Genomic DNA, 22,902 nt, shown 5'->3' with positions numbered 1-22,902 from the left:
TATCTTATCCCTGTGCTGGAAAAACAGAGCTCCACCTGGAGTGGGAAGAATGTCTCCAGCACATAAAATCCTTTTCTTGGGGCCTCCTCAGTTTTAGTTGCACTGACCCTTCAATTCATCCTCCAAGCTGTTGAAAAGTGGTGAGAGAGGGTGCGTGTGAATGCCTGAGTCTGCAGAGTGGGCCTCGGAGGCTGTGTGCATGCTTAAACGAGGGCACTTTGAGACCGAGAATCCTCGGGAAATCCTGGTACTTAGCCACAGATGAAGGATCACAGACAGACTCCAAGTTTCTTTGTCCACAAGGTCTACAAAGGACTTCTTACAAGGGGGCCCATCCGTTGGCATTTAAGATGCAATTCTTAGACTTGTGTTTGGAGGCTTCCCCAACTGCTATCTCCTAGTTACTAGGTAACCCCACGGAAACAAAGTGTAATGACTCTGGAGTGACAGGTCCTCACTCACCTGGAGTGATATGGTGCCAACCTTAAATCCACTGGAGAGATTTCTGGTTCAACTTATGACCTGTCAAGGAGCAGTTCTCAGGGAGTCATGTTGTTTTCATCAGCGCCGGTGACAAAAAAACAGGTGGGATGTATGAGTTAGGAGGTCCCATTGTCCCTTACCTTCCAGTGCTGGTGTGCTCATGTGAGGGAGTTGTGTCAGCTGGCTGGCCACCATATTGTTTACACTTTCACCTTGTCCGGATGAATGGCTTGATTGCCCTGGGGGCACATGTTAATGAAATATTGCTGGTATGTATGATTTATTGAGCACCTCCCAAGTGATAGATACCCCTCCTATATATTATTCCATGGAGACTTCTCAACAGTGAAGTAAGGACCATTATGGTCTTTCATTTTCCAGAAAAGCTTACTGAGGCTTAGGGAAGAAGATCAAGCCAATGATCAAGGTAACAAAGTCAGGATTCAAGCCCAATCTCACTGGCTCCACAGACCCTGCTACCCCTGTTTGAAGACAGGCAGAGGGATCATTTACTCCCCTGAGGTTATTCTTTTAGATGGGAATGGGATGAATACCGAGGAACTTGGGAGAATGGTGTCATGTGAACAGCACAATCCTAGGACTTGACAAGCCTAGCTCCAACCTTGACCCCCTCTATATGTGGTTGAGCCACCTTAGATTGTTTAACTTTTCTGGACCTCAGTTTCCTCATTTATAACATGAGTGTTCAGTCAGATGATCTGTCACTTTTTTTTCCCAATATAACCTTCCAGGTTGCTTCTAGTTAGCTAGCTACTTTTAGTGAGAAGTGAATCTGATGAATTAGATCTAGCTACATACTAGAGTTTCACTCAGTCATTGATTTGTTCATTCAGCGGATATTTATCGGATGCCTTCTATGAGCCAGGGCAAGGGAGAGAATGATGAATAATTTCAGACACAGTCTTTTCCCTCATGGAGCTTATTGAGTATTGCCATGGTTAGGGTATTAGTCAAATGCCCTGCAGTATATTTGTGTCAAAGACTGTCATTGTTGTCATCACCACCACCACCACCATCATCATCATCATCCAATTTATTGCCACATAGTATTAGTCATTGGGATCTATGTTGGCCACAGCACAAGATGAGCTATACTTGTCAGTTACTGCCATCCTACATTTTTGAGCAGACAGCTGGCCTGTTACTGGATATACATATCCTGGCCTGCTTATATACAGAATTATTTTGTTCTCCACCTGGTGAAAATTTTAGAGCATTTGTTTTTTGAAAGCATTTATTTTTTAAGCATTGGAAAGTGATATTTTTCCATGAGACTTGCTTTTGGGCAAGATTTAAAAAGCTGAAAGTAAGCGATTTGAGACATGAAGAAAAGCAAAACCCCAAAACCAACCCATCACAATTCAACAGCAGGTTTTCAAATCTCAGATTCACCTTTAGGCAGTGTCTCCCAATTTTCCCTTATAACTCCACTATTTAAAAAAAAAAAAAAAGACAAATCCTTGTCTTGAGTGGCTGAAAAGAGGATGGGAAGAATTTCATGGCAAACTAGTGGAAACTTTGTTTGTAAATGGGAAGGATGAATTGATCTGAGAAAAGAAGCAAAGGGAAATTGGCAACTTTTCCTGACTGTGTGAGAAGGAGGAAGTGCACATTCATGACCCACATCCTCAGGATGGTTGCCTGAGTTTGGCCACATGGGGTGTTTTCTCTGGCGTACTGCAGCCCTGAGAACCACCATCGTACCTGGGCTTGCTGATTGTAGCGAAGTCCATCAGGTGTCAGAGTCAAACTGCACAGGGTTGGCCACTAGTTGCTGTGTGACCTCATACAAATGGTCTAACTACCATCTCTTATTTGTATAAAAGGAGTTATGCAGTTGTGAAAATTGGATGATAGATGTGTGAGATACTTAGTAGTGTCTGGTGCCTTGCTGCTATTCCATTTTGGAATTTATCGTGCTTCATAATCCTCCTTCAAGAGCAAGGGCATATACCTCCTGTCATTTATGATTCCGGGAACGGTGCATGTACTGAACCTGCACAAATCCTAAAAACCATCAGGGACCTATTTAAGTGAGTGGCCCTTCTTAGGAGATGACCACCCATCCTGGCGTGCCTGGGACTGAGAGGTTTTCTGGGGAGTGGGACATTTACTGCTATAAAAGATCTTGGGCAAACTGGGACGAGTTGGTTACCCCAAAATTGGCAAAACCCTCACATGTTTTCCAGACAAAAAGGGCAGGGAGAAACGAAAATCCCTGACATGCTTCAGCAAGAGCCACCCACCCGAGCAAGGCCTGTGGTACCCGCCAAACTACAGACCAGTGGTCACTTTCATTTAGGACCAAATTTGAACAAATAGAGGAAGAGGCCTAATCCACTACCCCTAAGCAATCTGCCCCTAACATGGTCCTATTTTGACTATTCTTCTCCTAAAATAGTGGCTCTCAATCCCAGCCACCCATGAGAATCACTTGAGGAACTTTAAAAAAAATACTGATGCCTGGGTCCCATTGCCAAAAATTCTCATTTTAGTGGTCAGGAACGACGCCTGTGCATTGGTACTTGGTTTTTTTTTTTTTTTTTTTAAGTTAGGTGATTCTAATTTGCAGCCTGGATTAAGAATCATAACAGCCGTTTTAGCTTGGGGCCTGCAGCAAATTGCAAATGATATCTATTTTCCTAATTGACAAGTTCGGACGTTCCTGATCTGAGTCTCAGCTGAGATGACTTAATCTGTTAGGAACTTGTGTGACGTTTTATTGAGTTGATTTGCCTATGCTGGGATTTCCATTCAAAGACAATCCCTTTAAGACTGAGTATGCTCTTTAGTTCCCCCTTGTCTTTCATGAAGCCACTAGTCTTACTGGTGTCTGCCTACCTGAAAGTAGCAGTATGGTTTTAAAATGAGAAAATTCAAAGTTGAATTTGAGTGGAGTGGAGGAGAGGATAGGGATATTTCTGATGAGAAAAAAATAGACCTGAGTGCCCTCTTTCTAGTATCTGGGTGGGGATGGCAACTTCTCCAATCTTTGGGCTGGGCTGGCCTGGATGGAGGAAGGCAAGGAGAGTGGTACTTCTGAGCTTTGGGAATATGGCTAAAAGCTCCTGGCGAGGTCCTCAACCAGGTGGCCAGGTTTCCAGAGGAACAAGCTTCAAAAATTGTACTGGTATTACTCAGTGCTAAAAATAAATAAGCTATCAAGCCATGAAAATTCATGGAAGAAACTCGAATGCGTATTACTAAGTGAAAGATGCCAGACTGCAAAGGCTCCATACTGTGTGAGTCCAACTATATAATAATTTGGAAAAGGCATAACTATGAAGATGGAAAAAGTAGAGTAGTTTGTCATGTTTGTCAAAATCATTGCATGTACACCAAGAGCGAACCCTAGCATAAACTATGGACTTCAGGAATTAATCATGCGTCAGTGTAGGTTCAGCAGTTATAACAAATGTCCCACTCCAGTGGGGAATGTTGATGGTGGGGGAAGTTGTATTTGTGTGACGACACGGAGTATCAGGGACTCCCCATACTTTTCATTCCATTTTGCTGTGAAGCTAAAGGTAGGCTACAAAATAAGCTTCCCCCAAGGCCAAAGTTGACAGTTCAGCTGCACATCTTCTTCCTTTTCTCACCTTTTGTTAGTTACTAAAACCTTACAGGACATTCCTGATCCTAATCGCAAGTCCTGTGAGACCCACAAGGATGGGGGTCATATTCAGTCTCTATGCTCTAAAAAGCTATTACTCAGTGGAAGAAATGAGATGATTGATAGATTCAAAGTTCATCACCTGTTTATAAGTGGTAGCGATCCTTTTAATATCCCAACTAGCTCTTTGATAAATGGAATTGAATGGCCTCAAATGGGAACTTCTACCCACCACTGAAAACTTTTTGTCTTTTTTTTAAAGATTTTATTTATTTATTCATGAGAGACAGAGAGAGAGAGAGAGACAAAGAGAGAAAGAGAGAGAGAGAGGCAGAGACACAGGCAGAGGGAGAAGCAGGCTCCATGCAGGGAGCCCGATGCAGGACTCGATCCCAGGTCTCCAGGATCACACTCTGGGCTGAAGGCAGGTACTAAACCGCTGAGCCACCCAAGGATCTCCAACTTTTTGTCTTATAGTGAAAAAATACATGTGTCTTCTGGAAATAGATCAAAAGAAGAAGAAAACTCCTGTGATTCTATCATTTCAGAGATAACTATTGGTAGTGGTTAGGTGGTCCTCCTCTTGTTCACCTGTGCACATACAGATAGACATACCTACATATATTTTGCTACAAAAACATACTGAAAATTCCTCCTTGGAAAACTGATTTATTCCATTTGTGAAAATTGGATGAGCATCTAAACAAGATTTTGGATGGATTTTCCACAATTATCCTGATGTTTAACGATTAGCCTTTATTTTTCCAATTTTCCTCTCTTCCCTTAGCTACTTCAGTCTTTATGGCTAAAAGGTTAAAAAAATAGAAGAGCTCGGACCAAAGCTGAGTGGCATTTTAAAGACTATTGATTATTACTGCCAGATTATGTTATCAAATTCTACACAATTATACTAATACTTTACTGGTACTAGGTATTCCCCTTCTCCTAACTGATCTTTGCTAATTTGGCAGTCTCTAAATATTACCCCATTTTATGAATTTTGACCACAGACTGAAGATTTGTTCATGTTTTTAATTATTAATATTTTTCTCTTGAAAATTATCCATTTGTGCCCTTCCACGATTTTCTGTGGGGGTGTCTCTTTTTCTTATTGGCTCATAAAATATTTGTAAATATGAAATATATTAGCCTGTAATATATAATGTGAACATCTCTCCCCTCTGTTTTTACTGTTTATGGTGAGGTTTATTCATTTGATACCTTTGTGTTTTCTGCATTTCTTATTTAATTTACCTGTCACTGATATAGCATTATAGTTCATTTGCTTTAAAGAATTATTGAAAGGAAGGTTGTATCCTCCAAACTCTCTCTACAACATACTATAAGCATCTGATGGAAATGTATCTAAATGCTATATCCTCAGTGTTTCTATCCTTACCTCCAAGAGCTGTGAAGAGCACAATTCATTTTATTTATTTTTCTTTTTCTTTTTCACAATTCATTTTATTAGACCATTGGTCCTTATGAATTTTGGCAAATGTTTAACTTGTAGGCAAGTATATCCAAGCCAACTCACAAATCTACTATGAAGTTGGCTACAAATGGTTGAGATTTTTTTAAATCCTGCTAAAAGAACTTTATGTCTCTTCTACCACTGAATTATGACATCTTATCTCACAGAGTTAATAGCACCTAATGGTTCTATCTCCAGGTAATGTAATCCAGCTGGAAATGCAAGGTATGTGAAGCCCATGTTTTGAAACAAAAGAGTATTTTTCTCTAGCCAGTAAATAAAAGTGATTTTTTAGCTATAAAAGGACAAAAGGTTTTGAAATTATCCCACTGGGCAGGGTTTCCTAGACTTGTTTTTTTGGCACTTAGCCATGGAGCCAACCTAGCATCTTCCAAACTTCTTCCATTTTTGTAGCAGTGTGAAAAGTTCGCTGGATAAGATGAGAGTCACCCCATGGTGTGATGATTAATGCCTAGGGTCCTCTCAACCTAGAGGCAGCTGCAACCAGACATCTAAAAGTGTCGTCAGCAGATCATTGATCAGCATATAGGAAGAACCAAAAACTGATCATTTTTCCTTTTAAATATCTTCACTGCCCTGTCAAGGTTGTATGTGTTTTCGTTTTCAAGGAAAAGCATTTAACATTTAATACTGTCAATGTTACAAGAGGAGTAAGTGGTTCATAGCTTCACTGAGTGGTTGTCAAAAATGTTTAACTTAACGAATGTGTTATTTCATCCCATTTCCAAGGTTTAAACAGCTTTGTGACATCACATCTCCCGTTTTGATTTTCTATATGTGTTTCATAGACCCGAAGCTGAAGAGTGCTCTTGTCCATTCTCATTGCTCTATTGCAAGAAGAGATGGTCCACCGCCTGGTCCCAGTCCCCTTTCTCATGTTAATGGTTATTGCTAGTGTCACAGGATAAAATTATATGAATAACGGAGAATAATCTGCTTTACAGTGTGCATTAAGGAATCAGCACCATGTTGGCCTATTGTGTGAATTACCAAAGAGAAGATTAACAGCAACAACAACCACTCGTGACAACCCAGTCAGTGTTCTAAATACATAATCATGTTTTATCTCTTCATCCAGACAGTGACTCTGTGGGGTAGGAGCCATCATCGTCTCTGTGTTGCTAATGAGAATGGCAAAAGTCACACAAAGGGAAGTAGTTGAGCTAGAACTTGAACATAAGCAAACTGACTCACGAGCCTGCCCTCTGAACTGGGTTAAATTGGTAGGACAACTCCACAAGATTGTTGATCATATCCTCATTTTACAGATGAGAAGTCGAGGCTCAGAAAGGTTAATAACTTTGCAACAACTTCTCACACAGGTGGGAAGTAGCAGAGCTTGGTTTCAAACCCTCGTTCCAAAGCCTTCCCATGCTTTCCCATTGCACCATATTCCCCACACTGCTGCAAGTGCCTTGTATTCAGGGCCTTCTTCACTTCTAAGAGAGCTTAGAGTTGGCCAACAGACAGGTGCTTAAGTGGGCCTCCCATACTTTCTTCTGGTTCTTTTTGCACAGAAACCTACCTGTCCAGCTGGCACTCATCATTCGTTTGAATGTCACAATATAAACTGCCTCTCTTTCTATAGAGTAGCTATAGGATTAAGTTTCCCAATTTTACCTGCATCAAGGACTTTGCAGTTGCTGTTCCTTGGCTTGGAATGCTTTGTCCCTACATCTCAGCATGGCTGACTCTCACTTGTCAGCTCAGATGTCATCATCACAGTGGAGCTGACCACGACTACCTGTATTCATTTCCTAAGGCTACCATAGCAAATTACCATAAACTGGGTGGCTTAAAACAACAGAAATTTATTCTCCCATAGTTCTAGAGGCTAGAAATCCAAAAGTAACGGTGTTGGTGGGGTCATTCTTCCTCTAAAAACTCTAGGGGAGAAGACCTACTTGCCTCTTTCAACTTCTGGTGGCTGCATACGTTCCCTGGCTAGTGGCAGCATAATTCCAATCTTCATCTCTGTCTTTACATAAGCCAATCCTTTGTATTTCTCTTCTCTGTGTCTTCTCTTATCCTTTGGGGAACACTTGTCATTGGATTTAAGGTCCACCTTGATAATCCAGGATGATCTCATCTCAAGATCCTTAATTATATCTACAAGACTATTTCTCCAAAAAAGGTCACATTCACAGGTTGTGGGTGAACATGTCTTTTGGGAAAGCCACCACCAGCCCTGCTGTAGATAAACTACACTACTCTAGGTAATAGTTTTTGCTGCTGTCATACTCTGTGACACTATCACCTAGTTTATTTTTTTTCACAGCCTTTGTTATTATTTAATGCATCTTTTCCTCTTGTGTACTTTTCTGTTGCCTATCCCTACCTACTTGCATTCAAGCTTTACAAATAAAGAGCTCTCTTGTTCACTGTGCTGTATTCCTAGCACCTAGACCAACACTTGGAATATTTTAAGGATCCCCAAATACTGACTGAATGAATGATACCACTGGGCAAATGTGATGTCAGCTTGGCTCTTTGGTACTTTCAACAACCTCCAGGATTTTATTTTTTGATGTAATTTTGTGTTATTTGAATTTTAGTTGGAAATTTTTGGAAATGCAAGCATATTATGGGACATATATTTATCACAACGGATAAATATATCCAACCATTTCAACATTCAATTGCTAACTGGTCTTCATAGTTCATTTAGCTTTTACTTTTCACCCAGAAAACAGATCCTCAGAAGAATACAAGAATATTTTTTTCTTTCTTAGGCTCTGATCACCTTCGTGAAAAAGATGGCCTCTGGGCTGTCTTGGTCTGGCTTTCCATTCTGGCTGCCCGGAAGCAGAGTGTGGAGGAAATCGTCCGAGATCACTGGGCCAAATTTGGCCGCCACTATTATTGCAGGTGAGAAGGGTGAGGACCCTGGGGAACTGCTCTTAGAGAAAACTGGCAGACTAGAACCTTCAGAAGGAGGCATCATTCAGAACGATCTGAGGAACAGAGAGGCTGGAACCCCTGAGATGTGGTTGGGGGTCCTGTGAAGGACGTCCAAACCAGAAGGCATCAATTTCCCCTCCCCTAGCGACATTCCTCTGTAATATTTTCATCAGTGACTGTAAGGTGGGCAGCCATTCCAAGAGGGAATCTGAACTGAAGAACCTTAAAAGCCCTTTGGTGCCCCTGAGAGTTGTATAGTCCAACCAGAGGCTTTGCTTATTAGTTCTGCACCCATAATTATCAAGGAAGAGAGGCAGAGACAAAGCTGTGACAGGTCAGTCTGCTTTTGTCATCCTCTCCTTACCTCTGTTTTACTTTCCCACTAATGGCCCAGCAATGTCTAAGGTGCCCTCTGAAGGGGCCACATGGTTCAAGAGCCCCAGATTTTGCTAAAGATTTGTCCCTGTGAAAGGAGACTAGAATAAGGAATTGTTATCCTGGGAGGGAGGAAGGGAAAAGCTTATTGGCTAAGAGCTCAACGTTGGGGGTTTATATCACTTTCCTGTTTTTGAAGTAAGGGAGGGGGGCATGGTTGCCTGCTAGAAACATATACCTAGATATGCTAGGTTTGTGTTCCTAGTACCAAGCCACGATTGTGAGGGAAGCAATAGTAGGAAAGGATGTCAACTGTAGAGAAAATAGCTATGGGACAAAGGAATTCTTGAGTATTCTCAGAGACTCTCTACATATTGAAAACAGAAATTGTGCCTCCTTTTGTTTATGAACAGCTAACTACTTTGGATGTTTGGTTATATTTCAAGAGCTTAAGACACAGAAAGAATGTTTTAGACTTCCCTTATAAGGTGATTGTTTCTTCTCTTAAAAAAACTCATTTACTTAGATAAATATCAGAGAATAAGAAAGCCTGTGATAGGGCTCAAAACAGTTTGCAGTACTCTAGGAAATGCTGACAGTGCCATCATGTTCTTTGCTCCTCATTTGTCAAGAAGACAAAGGTTGTAATAGCCTGAAAACCACCTCAACTTATTCCTTGTATCATAAAATACTCTCAAGGCAGGTGGGAATTTGTTTTACGTACTAGTATTTCTAACAAGTGCCAAAAAAATCCTGATTCTTGTGGGCCTTTTTGGCATACCAGGGAACTAATTGGCACAACAAACCTTTCTATTGCACAAAGCAGTTCCAAAAAAGTCCAACCTGATAAAATATGTTATGATTGCCAATCTCTGGCTTAGTGAGATCACTTTGAGTTAGGGATGTGTTCCTCATAATGTGTGCAATGATTATCTAGCTTTCTGCCAGTGTTTTGAAGACATGGTGTTATGATAAGTGTATTTATAATATAGTTCATTTTTTTTGTGGCCAAGAGCTTACATGATAATTACTTTGTTCATAACAAATACCATATTAGAGAATATAATGCAATGGAGATTTAAATTCTTGTAGAACATTGACTAATGTTTCAGATTTCTGTCCAAAAAGATCACAGAGATAAAAAGGGAGGAGGGAATAGGTAGAATGAAAGGTAAATACTTTTTTTCAGTCTCCAGCAGATACAAGTTGAGAGATCCTTGTGAAATAAAATGCCTCCTATCCAGTTTTTTTGGGGGTGGGGAGGAAGAGATAATAAAACAGTTTTGGTTTAACTATTTCTGAGCCTAAAGTCATAGCTGGGAACCCAGATGATTTTCCTTGTATGAGTGGACCCCAGAAGGAACTCTCCATTGAAAGATTTCTTGAAAGTGTATTGTGGTGGTGGGTCAGGGGATGTGGTTCATGGTAGGAAAGGGGTAGAAATGCCCGAGTCTGCTTGTATATGAAGATGAGCATTTGGGCAGGCTGGTCTGATGACCATCAGCCAGAGACCAAATGTGATCTGTCACGTTAGTGGATTTCCTCAACTTCTTGTTCTCTTTCAGGACCTCTCTGTATCCTAATAAATCCTCTTATCCTAGCCTCCTCCCCCTCTTGGCTTGGTTGGGTCTTTATCTTCCCCCAAAAGACTAGTGTTAAAGAGAATTTAGGCTCAGAACACATCCACTACGGAGAATGTTCTGAGAGAATTCTTGGTTATTTTGTTCCTGAGGCTGAAGAGGGCACATCTGGGTAGGAGGGAGAGGTTAAACGATACAGAGACAGGGGACCCACTGCTAGAAATGGCATCATTCCATGTTTCCCATTTTGGCTAACACCCTGATGTTTACTAAAAGTCTTAAGAGATCTTGGGTGAAGAGAAAGTAGTAACAATGATGCAAGTCTTCCTTCTTCCAGTTTGCTGGGAACCCACATCTTGTCCTTGGGTTACATGGAGCCCAGTGTGAGATCCCACTGTAGCCATTTGGGCACAGATACCCCTTGAGGACTTCCTTCTCGAGGAGCACCCCACCCTGCCCAAGTGTGCTATTAGGTCTTGGTCAAGACTCTCTGACATTGGGAAAGACTCTACAATTTCTTTGTGGTTGTGACTAAGAATAAAATCAATTAATAGGTTTAAGCAACGGTGTCTGGAACTGGACTGACTACTTGATATGCATTATGGTGTTTTAACCCTACAACAACAAATGAGATAGGTGTTATTTTTAGTCTTTTTTTTTCTAATCACCTCCCAGCCCCATTGTTACATTTGATGATCTTGGCTGGAAGGACCTTTTTAAAATGGAACAATGGTGGTATTTCTTCCAAGTTTCCAAGAGAGATTTATGATACACTGAGTTCCCTTCCTCCTTCTCTCTTCACCTCCCTTGATTCCTCTCTCTCCTTCCTTCCTCCCATCTTTCATCCCTCTGCTTAGAAATCACTTACTAGAAGCAGCAGAGAACAAAACAGATAAGGTCTCTGCCCTCCTGGAGCTCATGGTTCTTGTGGACAAAGGCAGATAAGAAATAAGTAAACAAATACACAAACAAAATATTAAGAGTGGTGTGAGAGAGGGGCAGACAGAGGGAAGTATCTTGAATGGATGGTCAGAGAAGAGCACTTTCTGGAGGTGACACTAAGTTTGAAAGGTGATGGAAGAGACTGTGCCAGGTATTGAGTAGTCAGAGGGAAGAGTATCCCAGGTTGAGGGTAGAGACAGCAATGCCAAAGGCTCAAAGGCAGGACAGGGCAAACTGTCTTTGAGGACTGGACAGGAGGCCCATGTGGCTGGAGCATAGGGAATAAGGGTGAGAGAGGGACAAAGTTGAAGGGGGTGGGTGGGGCCAGGATCCCATGGTGCCTTATGGCCTGGGTCTAGAGTCTTGTTCTCAATGTGATGGGCCCTTGGGGAGGGATTTAAAAGAAAGTATATGATTTGATACGATTTTTACAAGTTCACTCTGGCTCCTGTGCAGGACCTGGCTTATATGGGCCAGGTAGGAGAGAGTAGGGACCAGTGCTTTTCTGTGCAGTTCTTCCATGAAAACCAAACCGATGATTCGATGATCTTGAGGGGGCACCCAGTTACTGGCTCTCTGATTAGGTTTGTCTTCACCCTGTGTCCTGCCTTCCCTCCCCAGGTTTGACTACGAAGGACTAGAGCCCAAGACAACATATTACATCATGAGGGACCTGGAGGCCCTGGTTACAGACAAGTCCTTCATCGGCCAGCAGTTCGCCGTGGGAAACCATGTCTACAGTGTGGCAAAGACAGACTGCTTTGAGTATGTGGACCCTGTGGATGGCACAGTGACCAAGAAACAGGTACTTGGCTAGGAAATCACCAGAACAGGCAAAGCCAGGGGCTGAAGTATCCAGCAGTTGGAGAGGTCTTTAGGGATGATCTACTCTGAGGGCTTCATCATACAGATGAGAGCCTTGCAGCCAGGAGAGAAGAAAGCCCTTGGTGAAGGTTGCCTACCTAGTTAACTAATGGTAGAGGATGCATTTGAACACAGGGCCCTGACTGTCTGTCCAGCATTCTTTATACTTGTAACTGACAGGCCAATACTACATATAAACCAGTATTTCCTTCTGAAATGTTTGCAACCTGCAGGCCCTCTGCATGGTGGTCATTACAGATTCAGAAAAGGTTCCAAGGGCAAAATATCCCTTTTCCTTGGCACCCCCCTCAGGTGCAGGCATGTTTCACCTTTTCTTACCTTATGTAATTGAGAATGATAGGAGCTTAACCAGATGGGTTATGGGGGAAAAAACAGTTAGAAAATATGTCCCACAAAACCCAAAAGGAAGATTTATGGTTGAGAATTATTACAAAAGGTAAGTGACAAGTTTAACAATTTCTATCACAGTCTCATCTTTGTGAATTGTGCAAGAGAGGTTGGAACCTATTACATTCATTTATCTTTTTGATTTTGTATATTTATTGACTATGGCAAAAATTGACCACTCTAGGAGCACAATTCAACATTTATAGTTCAAATAAGACACTGAGTAATATTAAGAAAAGTTCCATTCTAAAATACCCAAATTCTTATCTTCATACACATTTTTAAAAATTTTTTATTTGTTTATGATAGTCACAGAGAGAGAGAGAGAGGCAGAGACATAGGCAGAGGGAGAAACAGGCTCCATGCACTGGGAGCCCAACGTGGGATTCGATCCCGGGTCTCCAGGATTGCGCCCTGGGCCAAAGGCAGGCGCCAAACTGCCGCGCCACCCAGGGATCCCCCTTCATAGACATTCTTCACCAAGAACAGACAACAAAATAAATCATAAGCTATAGGGTTTGGTAGACTAGATATAGTGGTAGTTACTGATATTTTTATTTTGACTAATATTTCACACACTGTCCTTATCCTAGGGTCCCTGACTTGCAGATGTTCCAAAGCCTGAAGCCCTATTATTTTCTTAGTATTCTCCTTGTCTGCTGAGTTTCATGGTGATCTGGAATCTCTGTCAAAATGTCATTATTCTTTCATTATAGAAGGCCTTCTATGGCTGGACAAATTGATTACTGTTTTACTTTGGGAAGATGTGGGGTACTGGAGATAAGAGTGGTTAAGAAGTTTAAAGATGCAAGGGTAAAAAAAAAAATTAAAAAAAAATAAAGATGCAAGGGTGTCTGGGTAGCTCAGTCAGTGAAGGGTCTGCCTTCAGCTCAGGTCATGATCTTGGGGTCCTGGGATCGAGGCCCATGTTGGGCTCCCTGCTCAGCAGAGATTCTTCTTCTCCCTCTGCCTCTCCCCTTCCCCCTGCTCATGCTTTCTCTCTCCCAAATAAATATTTTTTTTTAAAAGTTAAAAATAATTTTGAAGACCCAGAATCAAATCCTCTCCCTGTCTCACTTGCCAGTTATATGACTTCAGGAAAGTTGCCTGATTTCTTCCTTGTTTGTAAAAATCTCACAGAACTGTTTTATTTATTTTTATTTTTAATTTTTTTCACAGAACTGTTTTAGAAAGGCAATGAAATAAAAGATACAGAAGCCCAGCTATCCTTTACACAGAGAGTATACACTACGTTTTTGGTAGTTGTGTTTTGTTTCACATGAGGATTTTTTTTTTTTTTTTTTTTTTTTTCTTGGTAGATGAGATTGAATCCTTTCCAAAATTACACTAGTGATCTCCGGAGATATGAAGTCGGTAGCTCAGCACATGGCATCTTAGAGCCTCAGGGCCTTAGATGAATCTTTTCCAATTGGGTCCCATATTCCTACTTCCATTTTGCAAAGGAACCGCAGAACAAACATTTTGCAAATCCAAGTCTCATAAAATATGTGCTTTCTAAATTATTCTTGGGAGGTTTTTGTTCCCTGGTGGGGAAGGCTTGAAAACCATTCCCTGAAAAGATTATCTAGTCGATGCTAGGTTCTGGACTTTATTTGCTCAAAAGAAGCTTGTCTGTTGAGCTAATTTGTTTTGCTGTTAAATCCACTAATACCTTACCTTGTTTCTTCCCCAAAGCATTCACCATTTGTATCCCTTTTTCTTGGCTCTTTTAATAGTTCACATCACGCTAATTCCTCAGCTAGATCTCAAGTTCAGACATCTATTTATTCCATGTCCACTCCCCTGCAACCCTGAATATTGGTTTCCATTTTTACTCTGGAACTTATTATTTTTTTCTTTCCATATTCTTTCATATTAGCTCCAATGTGGCCATAAATAGTAAATGCTGCCAGAAGCTGTTCTGGGGAGCTTCTCTAGAAAGAAAGGAAGGTTGTCATTCATCTTCCCAGATCCCAGGACCCAAGTGACAGTTTATTAGCTGGTGGTCCTGAGTCACCCCAGAACTTTTCCATACACTCGGTTTGGCTCACTGAGGGTTTGGGGAGACAGTTGACATTCAGTGGCATCCACATTGTCAGCGAGTCATGGATGGTTTTTGTACCACCATTGGCCCTGTCAGTGCAGAGTAGGGAGTTCCTGCATCGTGGGGCTGCTGGTAAACTTCCACCACCGAGGCCCACATCTCAGCACTCCTATGAAGTCAGTAGTCATCAGCATTCTGTTCCAGGGATGGTTGAGTCTGGGCACATTTCATGTGATACTGTTGCAAAGCAAGCACCATCTACTCCTGAAAGATATATTTGAATTTAAATGAACATGTATTATTTTTAAATAGCCATAAAGTACTTTGGCACTTCATTCAATAGATATTTCTTTTTTAAAGATTTTTACTTATTTATTCATGAAAGACACAGAGAGAGAGAGAGAGACAGAGACATAGGCAGAAGGAGAAGTGGGCTCCCTGTGAGGAGCCTGGTACAGTACTCAATCCCAGGATCCCGGGATCACAACCTGAGCCAAAGGCAGAAGCTCAACCACTGAGCCACCCAGATGTCCCTCAACAGATATTTCTGAAGAGCATGCCAAATGTGTAATTGGTTTTTGTCATGAAGTTTTGTTTGTTTTTTTGAGAGGGAGAAGGGGGGTCAGGGGCTGAGGGAGAGAATCTTAAGCAGTCTCCATTCCCAGCATGGGCCCGACATGGGGCTCGATCTCATGACCCTGAGATCACAACCTGAGCTGAAATTAACTGATTGAGCCACCCAGGTGCCCTGGAACAGTTTTCAAATATAAATGTATAACAGCTTTACCAAGATATCATTCACACACCATATAATTCACCATGTCAAGTGTACAATTCAATGGTTTGTAGTATATTTATAAAGTTGTGCCATCATTACCACAATCAATTGCAAAACATTTTTGTCACCCCCCAAAAGCAACTTGTACTTGTTAGCTATAATCTCCATTTCCCAGCAATCCCTGACCTACTTTCTGTTTCTCTGGATTTGCCTATTCTGGGTATTTCACAGGATTTGCCTATTCTGGGTATTTCACATAAATGGAACCATACACTATGTTGTCTTTTGTGACTGGCTTCTTTCACTAAGCAGAGTGTTTTTAGAGTTCATCCATGTGATACCACATATCGATATTTCTTTCTTTCTTACTGATGAATAATGTCTCATCAGTGGCTAGACCACATTTTGTTTATCCATTCTTCAGTTGGTGGACATTTGCACTGTTTCTACTTAAAAAAAAAAAAGATATATATATATCTTTAGAGAAAGAGAGTGTGCATGAGTAGGGGGAAGGGCAGAGGGAAAGGGAGAGAGAGAATCCTAAAGTAGACCTCTCCACTGAGCAGGGAGCCTGATGCAGGGCTCCATCACAGGACCCTGAGATCATGACCTGAGCAGAAATCAAGAGTTGGCCAATTAACCAACTGAGCCACCCAGGAGCCTCATGCTGTTTCCAGTCTTTGATTATTATGAACAGCGCTGCTGTGCATATTCACATAAAGTTTTCTTTTACAGACATAGATTTCCAGTTATCTTGGGTGTGTAGCTAGGCGAGGGGTTGCTAGGTCAAATGGTAACTCTAGGTTTAATCTTTAAAGAAATGGCCACATGGTCTTCAAAAGCAATTGCACTGTTTTGCATTCCCACCGGCAGTGTAGGAGGGTTCCAATTTCTGCACACTTTTGCCAACCTTTGTTATTATCTGTCTTTTTGGTTAGAGAACACTGTAATTTAAAATAATCTACTAAATTATGTGTCATTTTAAAATTAAGATGGAAGAGATTTGATCTATAAGGACAAACAAAGTACGCCTTGCCTAGCAAAACCCAAAGGAAACATAACAAGGCAACGTCTCTGTTTGCTGTGGGAAGCAGATTGCTATGGCCTCTTAAGTGTTGTATTATGTTGGAGTCAAGCAGACATAGATTTGAAGGCTGGCTTTGTCACTGCCTAGATTTGTGACTTTGGGCATATTACTTAACTCCTCTTTTCTCAACTTATTGGGTCAGGCAGGTGGCATGTTGGTAATAATCATCATGTAGGGTTACAGAGGTTTGAGGAGAAAGTCCTATAAAGTGTCAGGCACAATGGCTGGTATCCATCTGATATTCAAGAAATATCGGTTGTTTCTCCCTTACCAGAATCCTCAACCTGACTGCATATCAGTTTGAGGAAACAGTGTGAGTGGTGTTCAAGTGTACAGGCTTGAGACCAGAAAGTCTTGGGTTTGAATCAGCATTACTCTCTCATTGATGGGTGATCTTAGGAAGTTACTCAACTTCCCTGTGGCTTTCCTTATCTGTGAAAATAGGAATAATCATTGTGGCAACCTCATACAGCTATTGGGAGAATTCACTTACACATAAAATCCTGACATGTAATAACCACTAATAAATGGTTAGCTAAAAGAAGTTATGTTAAAAGAGCATCCTTTGGAAAGAAGGATTTTGACATTTAACGAACTCTATATGATGAGAAAAGCAAGGAACACAATGCTGAATGGCATACAACTTTGCAGGGTGTCATGTGGAGACACAGGAAGGCCTCTTCAGTTCCTGAGTTGATTCAAAGTCACATTTCTCTGCCTTCCCTAAGTCTCCTCCTCCCCCATCTCTTCCATCCCACTTTGCTTCAGAAAGGAAAAGGTTTTTTAAGGCAACTCCATCTCCTTTTTTGTCCTTGATTTGGGGTCAGAGTCAGGAAACAGACTGGAAAAAAAAAAAAAAGCAGTTTCACATATATCTCTAGAGATAAAGAAGAAATGCTCGTCCATCCAAAATGAAATTAAAATCCTATTCTGGTGATAAACCCCACCCCCATCCCCTTCACGGCTGTGGAAGTGTTCAGCAAAGTCGGTCCTGCCTGTGAGACCCTGTGAAGGTCATTTAAGGACCCTGAAGTATTCAGTCCCTGACGTGAATTCCCAAGGACCTCACTGGCCTTCCCATGCCTGTCCAGGTCTCATGGAATTTACTGTGGCTGCCTCCAAGTGGCTGATACTTTTGTGGTGTCAGGTACCAAGAGAAAAGTTGATGTGTGTCTTCTGTTAAACAGGACCTAAGAGAAACTCTGATTTAGAAATACCAATTTAGTGAGGCACAGTTCAACAATTGCAGTTCATCCTCTCATCCTTGTCCCATGAGGGTATGTCACTGTTATTTTCAGGTAAAAGTCTAGTCACATGAATGAATGATGATGGCTTCTTCAAATATGAGTGGGAAAAATAAGCCAGTAGCTCCTCTGAGAGTAGGAAGCAGTTTGATCCAGTTGCTGACTAATTTAAGATGTTCTCACTTTATGCCTTGCAAGGATATGGGAAAGATGAGGGAAAGGTAGGCAGTTCCTTAAGGCTTCACTTGGTGGACCACTCTTTCTCAAGGACGAGTTCCTTGTACAAACATGAAGATTTTCCATGGTGCAAGGTGCTCTGTCTCTTCCTTAACCATTAGCATCCCAAGGAACATCATCAGCACCAGATTACCCCTTAGCATTATCGTCCCCATCTCCTTGTAGCCCAAATCTCCTGGAGTCAGTACACCTTGATTATGAGACTCTCCCAGCTCTGATAGAAGGAATACTCCAATCCTGGTGGTGTGAAAGAAGGATGATATGACAGATGGTACCAGCATCAAGGGATGGCATATTGCCACTAGGATGGGCATCGATCCAGAACCATGACTTGTATTTTGAAAATTAGCTTTCTTTTTTTTAAATTTATTTTTTATTGGTGTTCAATTTGCCAACATATAGAATAACACCCAGTGCTCATCCCACCAAGTGCCCCCCTCAGTGCCCATCGCCCAGTCACCCCCATGCCCCACCCACCTCCCTTTCTACCACCACTTGTTTGTTTCCCAGAGTTAGGAGTCTCTCACATTCTGTCTCCCTTTCTGATATTTCCCACTCATTTTTTCTCCTTTCCCCTTTATTCCCCTTTCACTATTTTTTATATTTCTCAAATGAATGAAATCTTGACACCAGGAGCAAAATTTAAGGAACTGAGTCTCTCCTCATGATTCGTCCCATGCCTGTATTTCTATTTAACAGGATAAAAAATCGTGAAATTCCACCAGTGCTGAAGTCATTTGCCAGTAACAGTTCAGCTGATATTAAAAAACCTGATGTAAATAAAAGCATACCAGTTAGCTGATGTGGAAAACCAAATCCAATTTGATTATGTCAGGCTAACTCTGAGCTTATTAATACCTCTTCAAGTTATGCAGGCTGTGTGGAAACATTTTGATGTTGTCCTCAACCTGGAAAAAAGAACCATTTGAAATTAGTTCAGAGAAAAAGCACACTTTGAAGACTGATTGCAAAGTCAATTAGGCTTTTGGAGTTGTTGTTTTAATATATAGGAAGGTGTCTGACCTTTTTAATTTCAGTATTCAGAAATAATGAAGCAAGTAAATTGGCAATCTTGAAATTAATGCTTTAATATATACTGCAGTGCTACTAACTCCTGGTCAACAGATAGAAGTATCCTTAGCCCTTGTTTCTGGAGGCATCATATGAAGGCTTTGGGACTATTTTCTAAAATGCTGGTAGTTGAATCCTGCTAAGATGTGTGATAAGAATCTAAGCATTCTGGAATGAATGACATCACAGGTACTTCCTACTGAACTACTAATGTCTGTGTATAGTCAGGAGGGTGACCGTCACCAGGAAAAATAAATATTAAAGGAAAAAACTGTGGACTATCACAGGAACTGAGGGAGGAAGCCACCCCTGTTGTCTGGGTAAAGTGTGTCTGATTCCAAAATATCCCAGAACTGGGGCTGGTGTTGAGTGAATGGGGATCAACAGCCATTTTGGCCAAAGATGAGGGAAAATGGAACATGTGTGACCTAGTTCCATTGTTCCAAATTTGATAGTTGGAATCCGGATAATTTTTAAGCCTTCACTCTCTAAGCAGCACTCTCAACACCTAATGTGGCTTTTGCTGGATATGTGTTTTTAAAAGAGCACTTAGGAAGCCATTGGATCTTGATTCCCCCCAAATAATTATTTGCAGTTATTGGTCTCCAAGCGAGCTGGGTTGGTTGTGAAAAAGACTAGATGAGAATTTGCTCCCCAAAGTAAGGCAGTCGTGGCTGTGCAGTCAGTGCACTGCACAAAGGCACCCGGCCTAATGGGGGAGGAGAAACTCAAGTCCAGGCTAGCCAAGAGAAAAGATACTTTTCTCTAATTTGTCTTCCTGCTCGTAATCTCTATAAGGGCACAGTATGGACTAGTTAGCTGCTGCCCTGCTCAACCTCTTTTGAACTCATGCTTGCAGCTAACTCTATGACTTAAACAAAGAAAAATGGGTAATTCTAGTTAATTTTTTTTTATGGAGAGAGATGTCTGTCCAATCCAAATCCTCTGCTTTATATGCTGCATGCTTTCTTCCACAAAATATGGTTCAGATGTTACACAGCAGTATTTTCACCTTGAAGCTTTCCATAAATCATTGGGATCTCCTATGGGAGATAAGTTGTGAGTTAGGCTTCGAGTCTCTCTCTTCCGTGCCTATCTTGTCTCTAGGTTCACATACCTGGTGTGGCCAACTGACTGTATATGTGACATTCTACTAGATTTTGGGGCCACATGCCGTTTTCCCCCTGGAATTCATCCTAAGTTCTTATTTGACTGGATTGGGTGCTGCCAAATAACTGTTGGTAATGTACAGTTCCTCCTTCCCCGCCTGGCTGCAACATGTCCTATAGTCTCCAAATGAACATCTGGCAGCTCTGTGTGTATTTAGCAACTTGCAGATTTCCCTGCATCGATTTACACAAGGGCTTAAAAAAATAACCCAACATGTATTTATCCAACATTTATCAAATACCTGCTGTACAAAAGGCCCTGTACCCATTTGGGGCACCATACAAGGCATATGAGATATTGTTTAAAGAGTTCATGAGAAGCAGTGTGTGACAATCAGCAGTCTCATATGGTTGAACCTAAAATTACAAACCTGGGGTCAGAAGACCTAAAGTTCTGGCTCCTCTTGTGACCAGCTATTACCTTAAGTGGTTTTTAACTCTTCCCTTTCTTTCCAGCAAAGGGAGAAAGTGGCCAGGATGACTCTGAGGTCCTTCATTCAGGACCTAATGGTCTAAATAGACCAAATTAGAAGGGACATTTCATGGTCAAAGAAGCCAGTTCAGTGGGAGTCGTGGAGAAGATAAATGGTAACAGATCTGTGAGTTTAGTAGTGATTTCAGAGAACGTGGCATAGTCCTTAAAATAAAGTTAATCTTAATTCCACCTAATTTAAAAATAAATATGCCATAAACCATCACCATTTAGGCTTTCTTTGGCAGTCTTCTGAAAAATCTGGAAGGCTGGATGCCTTAGAGCATAGTACCATTTTCATTAAAAGCTTAACATACGAATAGTATTTATAGACTGATTTATGATTTTCTTTTTTTTTAAGATTTTATTTATTTATTCATAGAGACAGAGAGAGAGAGGCAGAGACACAGGCAGAGGGAGAAGCAGACATCATACAGAGAGCCTGATGTGGGACTTGATCCAGGGTCTCCAGGATCACACCCTGCGCTGCAGGTGGTGCTAAACCGCTGCGCCACGGGGGCTGCCCTGATTTATTATTTTCAAAGCACTTTTCACATATATTCTCTGATCTGATGCTCACAACAACCAAGTAAGCCAGGCTGCATTGTTTTTCATCCCTTTTTAGGAAACTAAGACTTATAGAGCTCAAAGTGACTTGCTCAAGACCCCTCCTGATTAGTTGAGCCAGAACGCCAGCCCGGGGTTCTCCAGTTGTTATCCTTTTATCATGTCCAAAGCAAAGAGGGGCAAATGTGGGGATAAAAAGAAAAGATCTAGTGATAAATGGAAGCACATTGGTGGATTTTGGGGTGGAGATACCTGCAAAAAATGTGGCCTTTTAACAGCACTGGGACGAGGCTAGGGTGAGCAAAACAGAGCTCTTATCTTTGAGGCATACAACAACAGGCACCCAATGGGAAGAAAATGCTAGGCTGGAACTGAAAGTGCCCCTTTGATACCCTACTCTGTGATTAACATTATCTTAGCACAGAAGAGGGCATCTCTTCGAAGCCCTTCTTTGGGTTTGTGGCTGTTGTGTCATCCTGGACATTCAGGCCACTCTTGCTGCAGTGACTACAGAGGTGCCATGGATTCCTTTACAGTTGCTTTAGGAATTCCCTAGGAGACTTGTGCTAAAGGTTCTTAGTGTCAAATGGTTCAAGAGGAGATTCTTGTAATAGTTCTGCTATTGGCAAGGTGGTAGGAGGAGGCTTTCAGGACACAGCAGCAAGGTGTTTTATTGGCACCCCCTCACTGTGTTATGGCTCTCCTGAGGTTCCAGTCCATTGGGAGTATATGGGTGAAACCTTAAATCTCAAAGGGATCTTCCTTAAGACTGACATGTACTATAGTCAGTCACTTGATACATGAGGCAGATGACCCAGACAAAAGTGGCTACTACTAGGGTGTCCACATATGGCTACACAGTAGAATCACCTGGAGAGCTTTTACGATCCCAGTGCCCAAGTCATAACCTATTCAAATTAAATTACAGTGTTGGGGCTAAGAGTCAGATAGCAATATTTTTTAAAGACCCCAGCTGATTCCAGTGCATTGCACCTTTTGCAACTAATGGGCTTATGATTTATCTAACATCACACAAGTGGGGACAGGAACCTACAATGGTTAAACTCCATTGTTTTTAGCCAAAACTAACCCTTGCCTTAAAAATGAAGGATGAGTAGATACAGCATCATTCATGACTACACTTCAGGGTAATATGTTTACCCCAGTTCACAGACAGAGAACATAAGTATGTTTTCATTTGGCCTGTGGCCCCTCCTTAAATGTGGAAGGAGGCATTCATTCCAGTGAATGCTCACTCTAGTTGTAAACACACAGTGACATTCACTCAAGTGTTTGCAGGGGGCCTATTGTGTGCCAGGCATTTTCCTGGGCTGTGGGGATAAATGGTGAACAAGGAACAGAAGGCTTTGCCCTACCAGAGCTTATCAGCTAATGAAGGACCCAAAGACATAATTCAGCAATTCCAACACTTTAGGGTTAAGGCTGAGATGGGAACTTATTTTATTCATTTTTAACTGGGCCTTGTTTCTTGAGGAGGATTTGTGGCAGCAAAAACACACATAATGAAGTTGTTAGGATGTAAATAAGAAA

At 41.5% G+C, this 22,902-nt stretch overlaps 1 protein-coding gene and 1 long non-coding RNA gene across 2 annotated transcripts in view; one reads left to right on the top strand and one right to left on the bottom strand.

The window, feature by feature from the left end:
* The window catches only part of PGM5 (phosphoglucomutase 5), a 190,679-nt gene that overhangs the window by 127,292 nt on the left and 40,485 nt on the right, over positions 1 to 22,902 (top strand). The window contains exons 8-9 of the mRNA XM_038527145.1: positions 8,345 to 8,480; positions 12,032 to 12,215. Of these exons, the coding sequence (XP_038383073.1) occupies positions 8,345 to 8,480; positions 12,032 to 12,215 (320 nt within the window). The remainder of the gene's footprint in view (positions 1 to 8,344; positions 8,481 to 12,031; positions 12,216 to 22,902) is intronic.
* LOC102156339 lies at positions 13,942 to 19,311 on the bottom strand. Its single transcript, XR_005354233.1, has 3 exons — positions 19,096 to 19,311; positions 18,864 to 18,980; positions 13,942 to 14,990 (listed from the first exon to the last, which is right to left on the bottom strand). It is a non-coding gene; the product is annotated as an uncharacterized LOC102156339 (long non-coding RNA).

Source organism: Canis lupus, chromosome 1 (assembly GCF_011100685.1).
Source record: "Canis lupus familiaris isolate Mischka breed German Shepherd chromosome 1, alternate assembly UU_Cfam_GSD_1.0, whole genome shotgun sequence".
NCBI classification, from domain to species: domain Eukaryota; kingdom Metazoa; phylum Chordata; class Mammalia; order Carnivora; family Canidae; genus Canis; species Canis lupus.
Note: the sequence above shows the minus strand (reverse complement) of the source record. Positions and strands in the feature narration are given on the sequence as shown.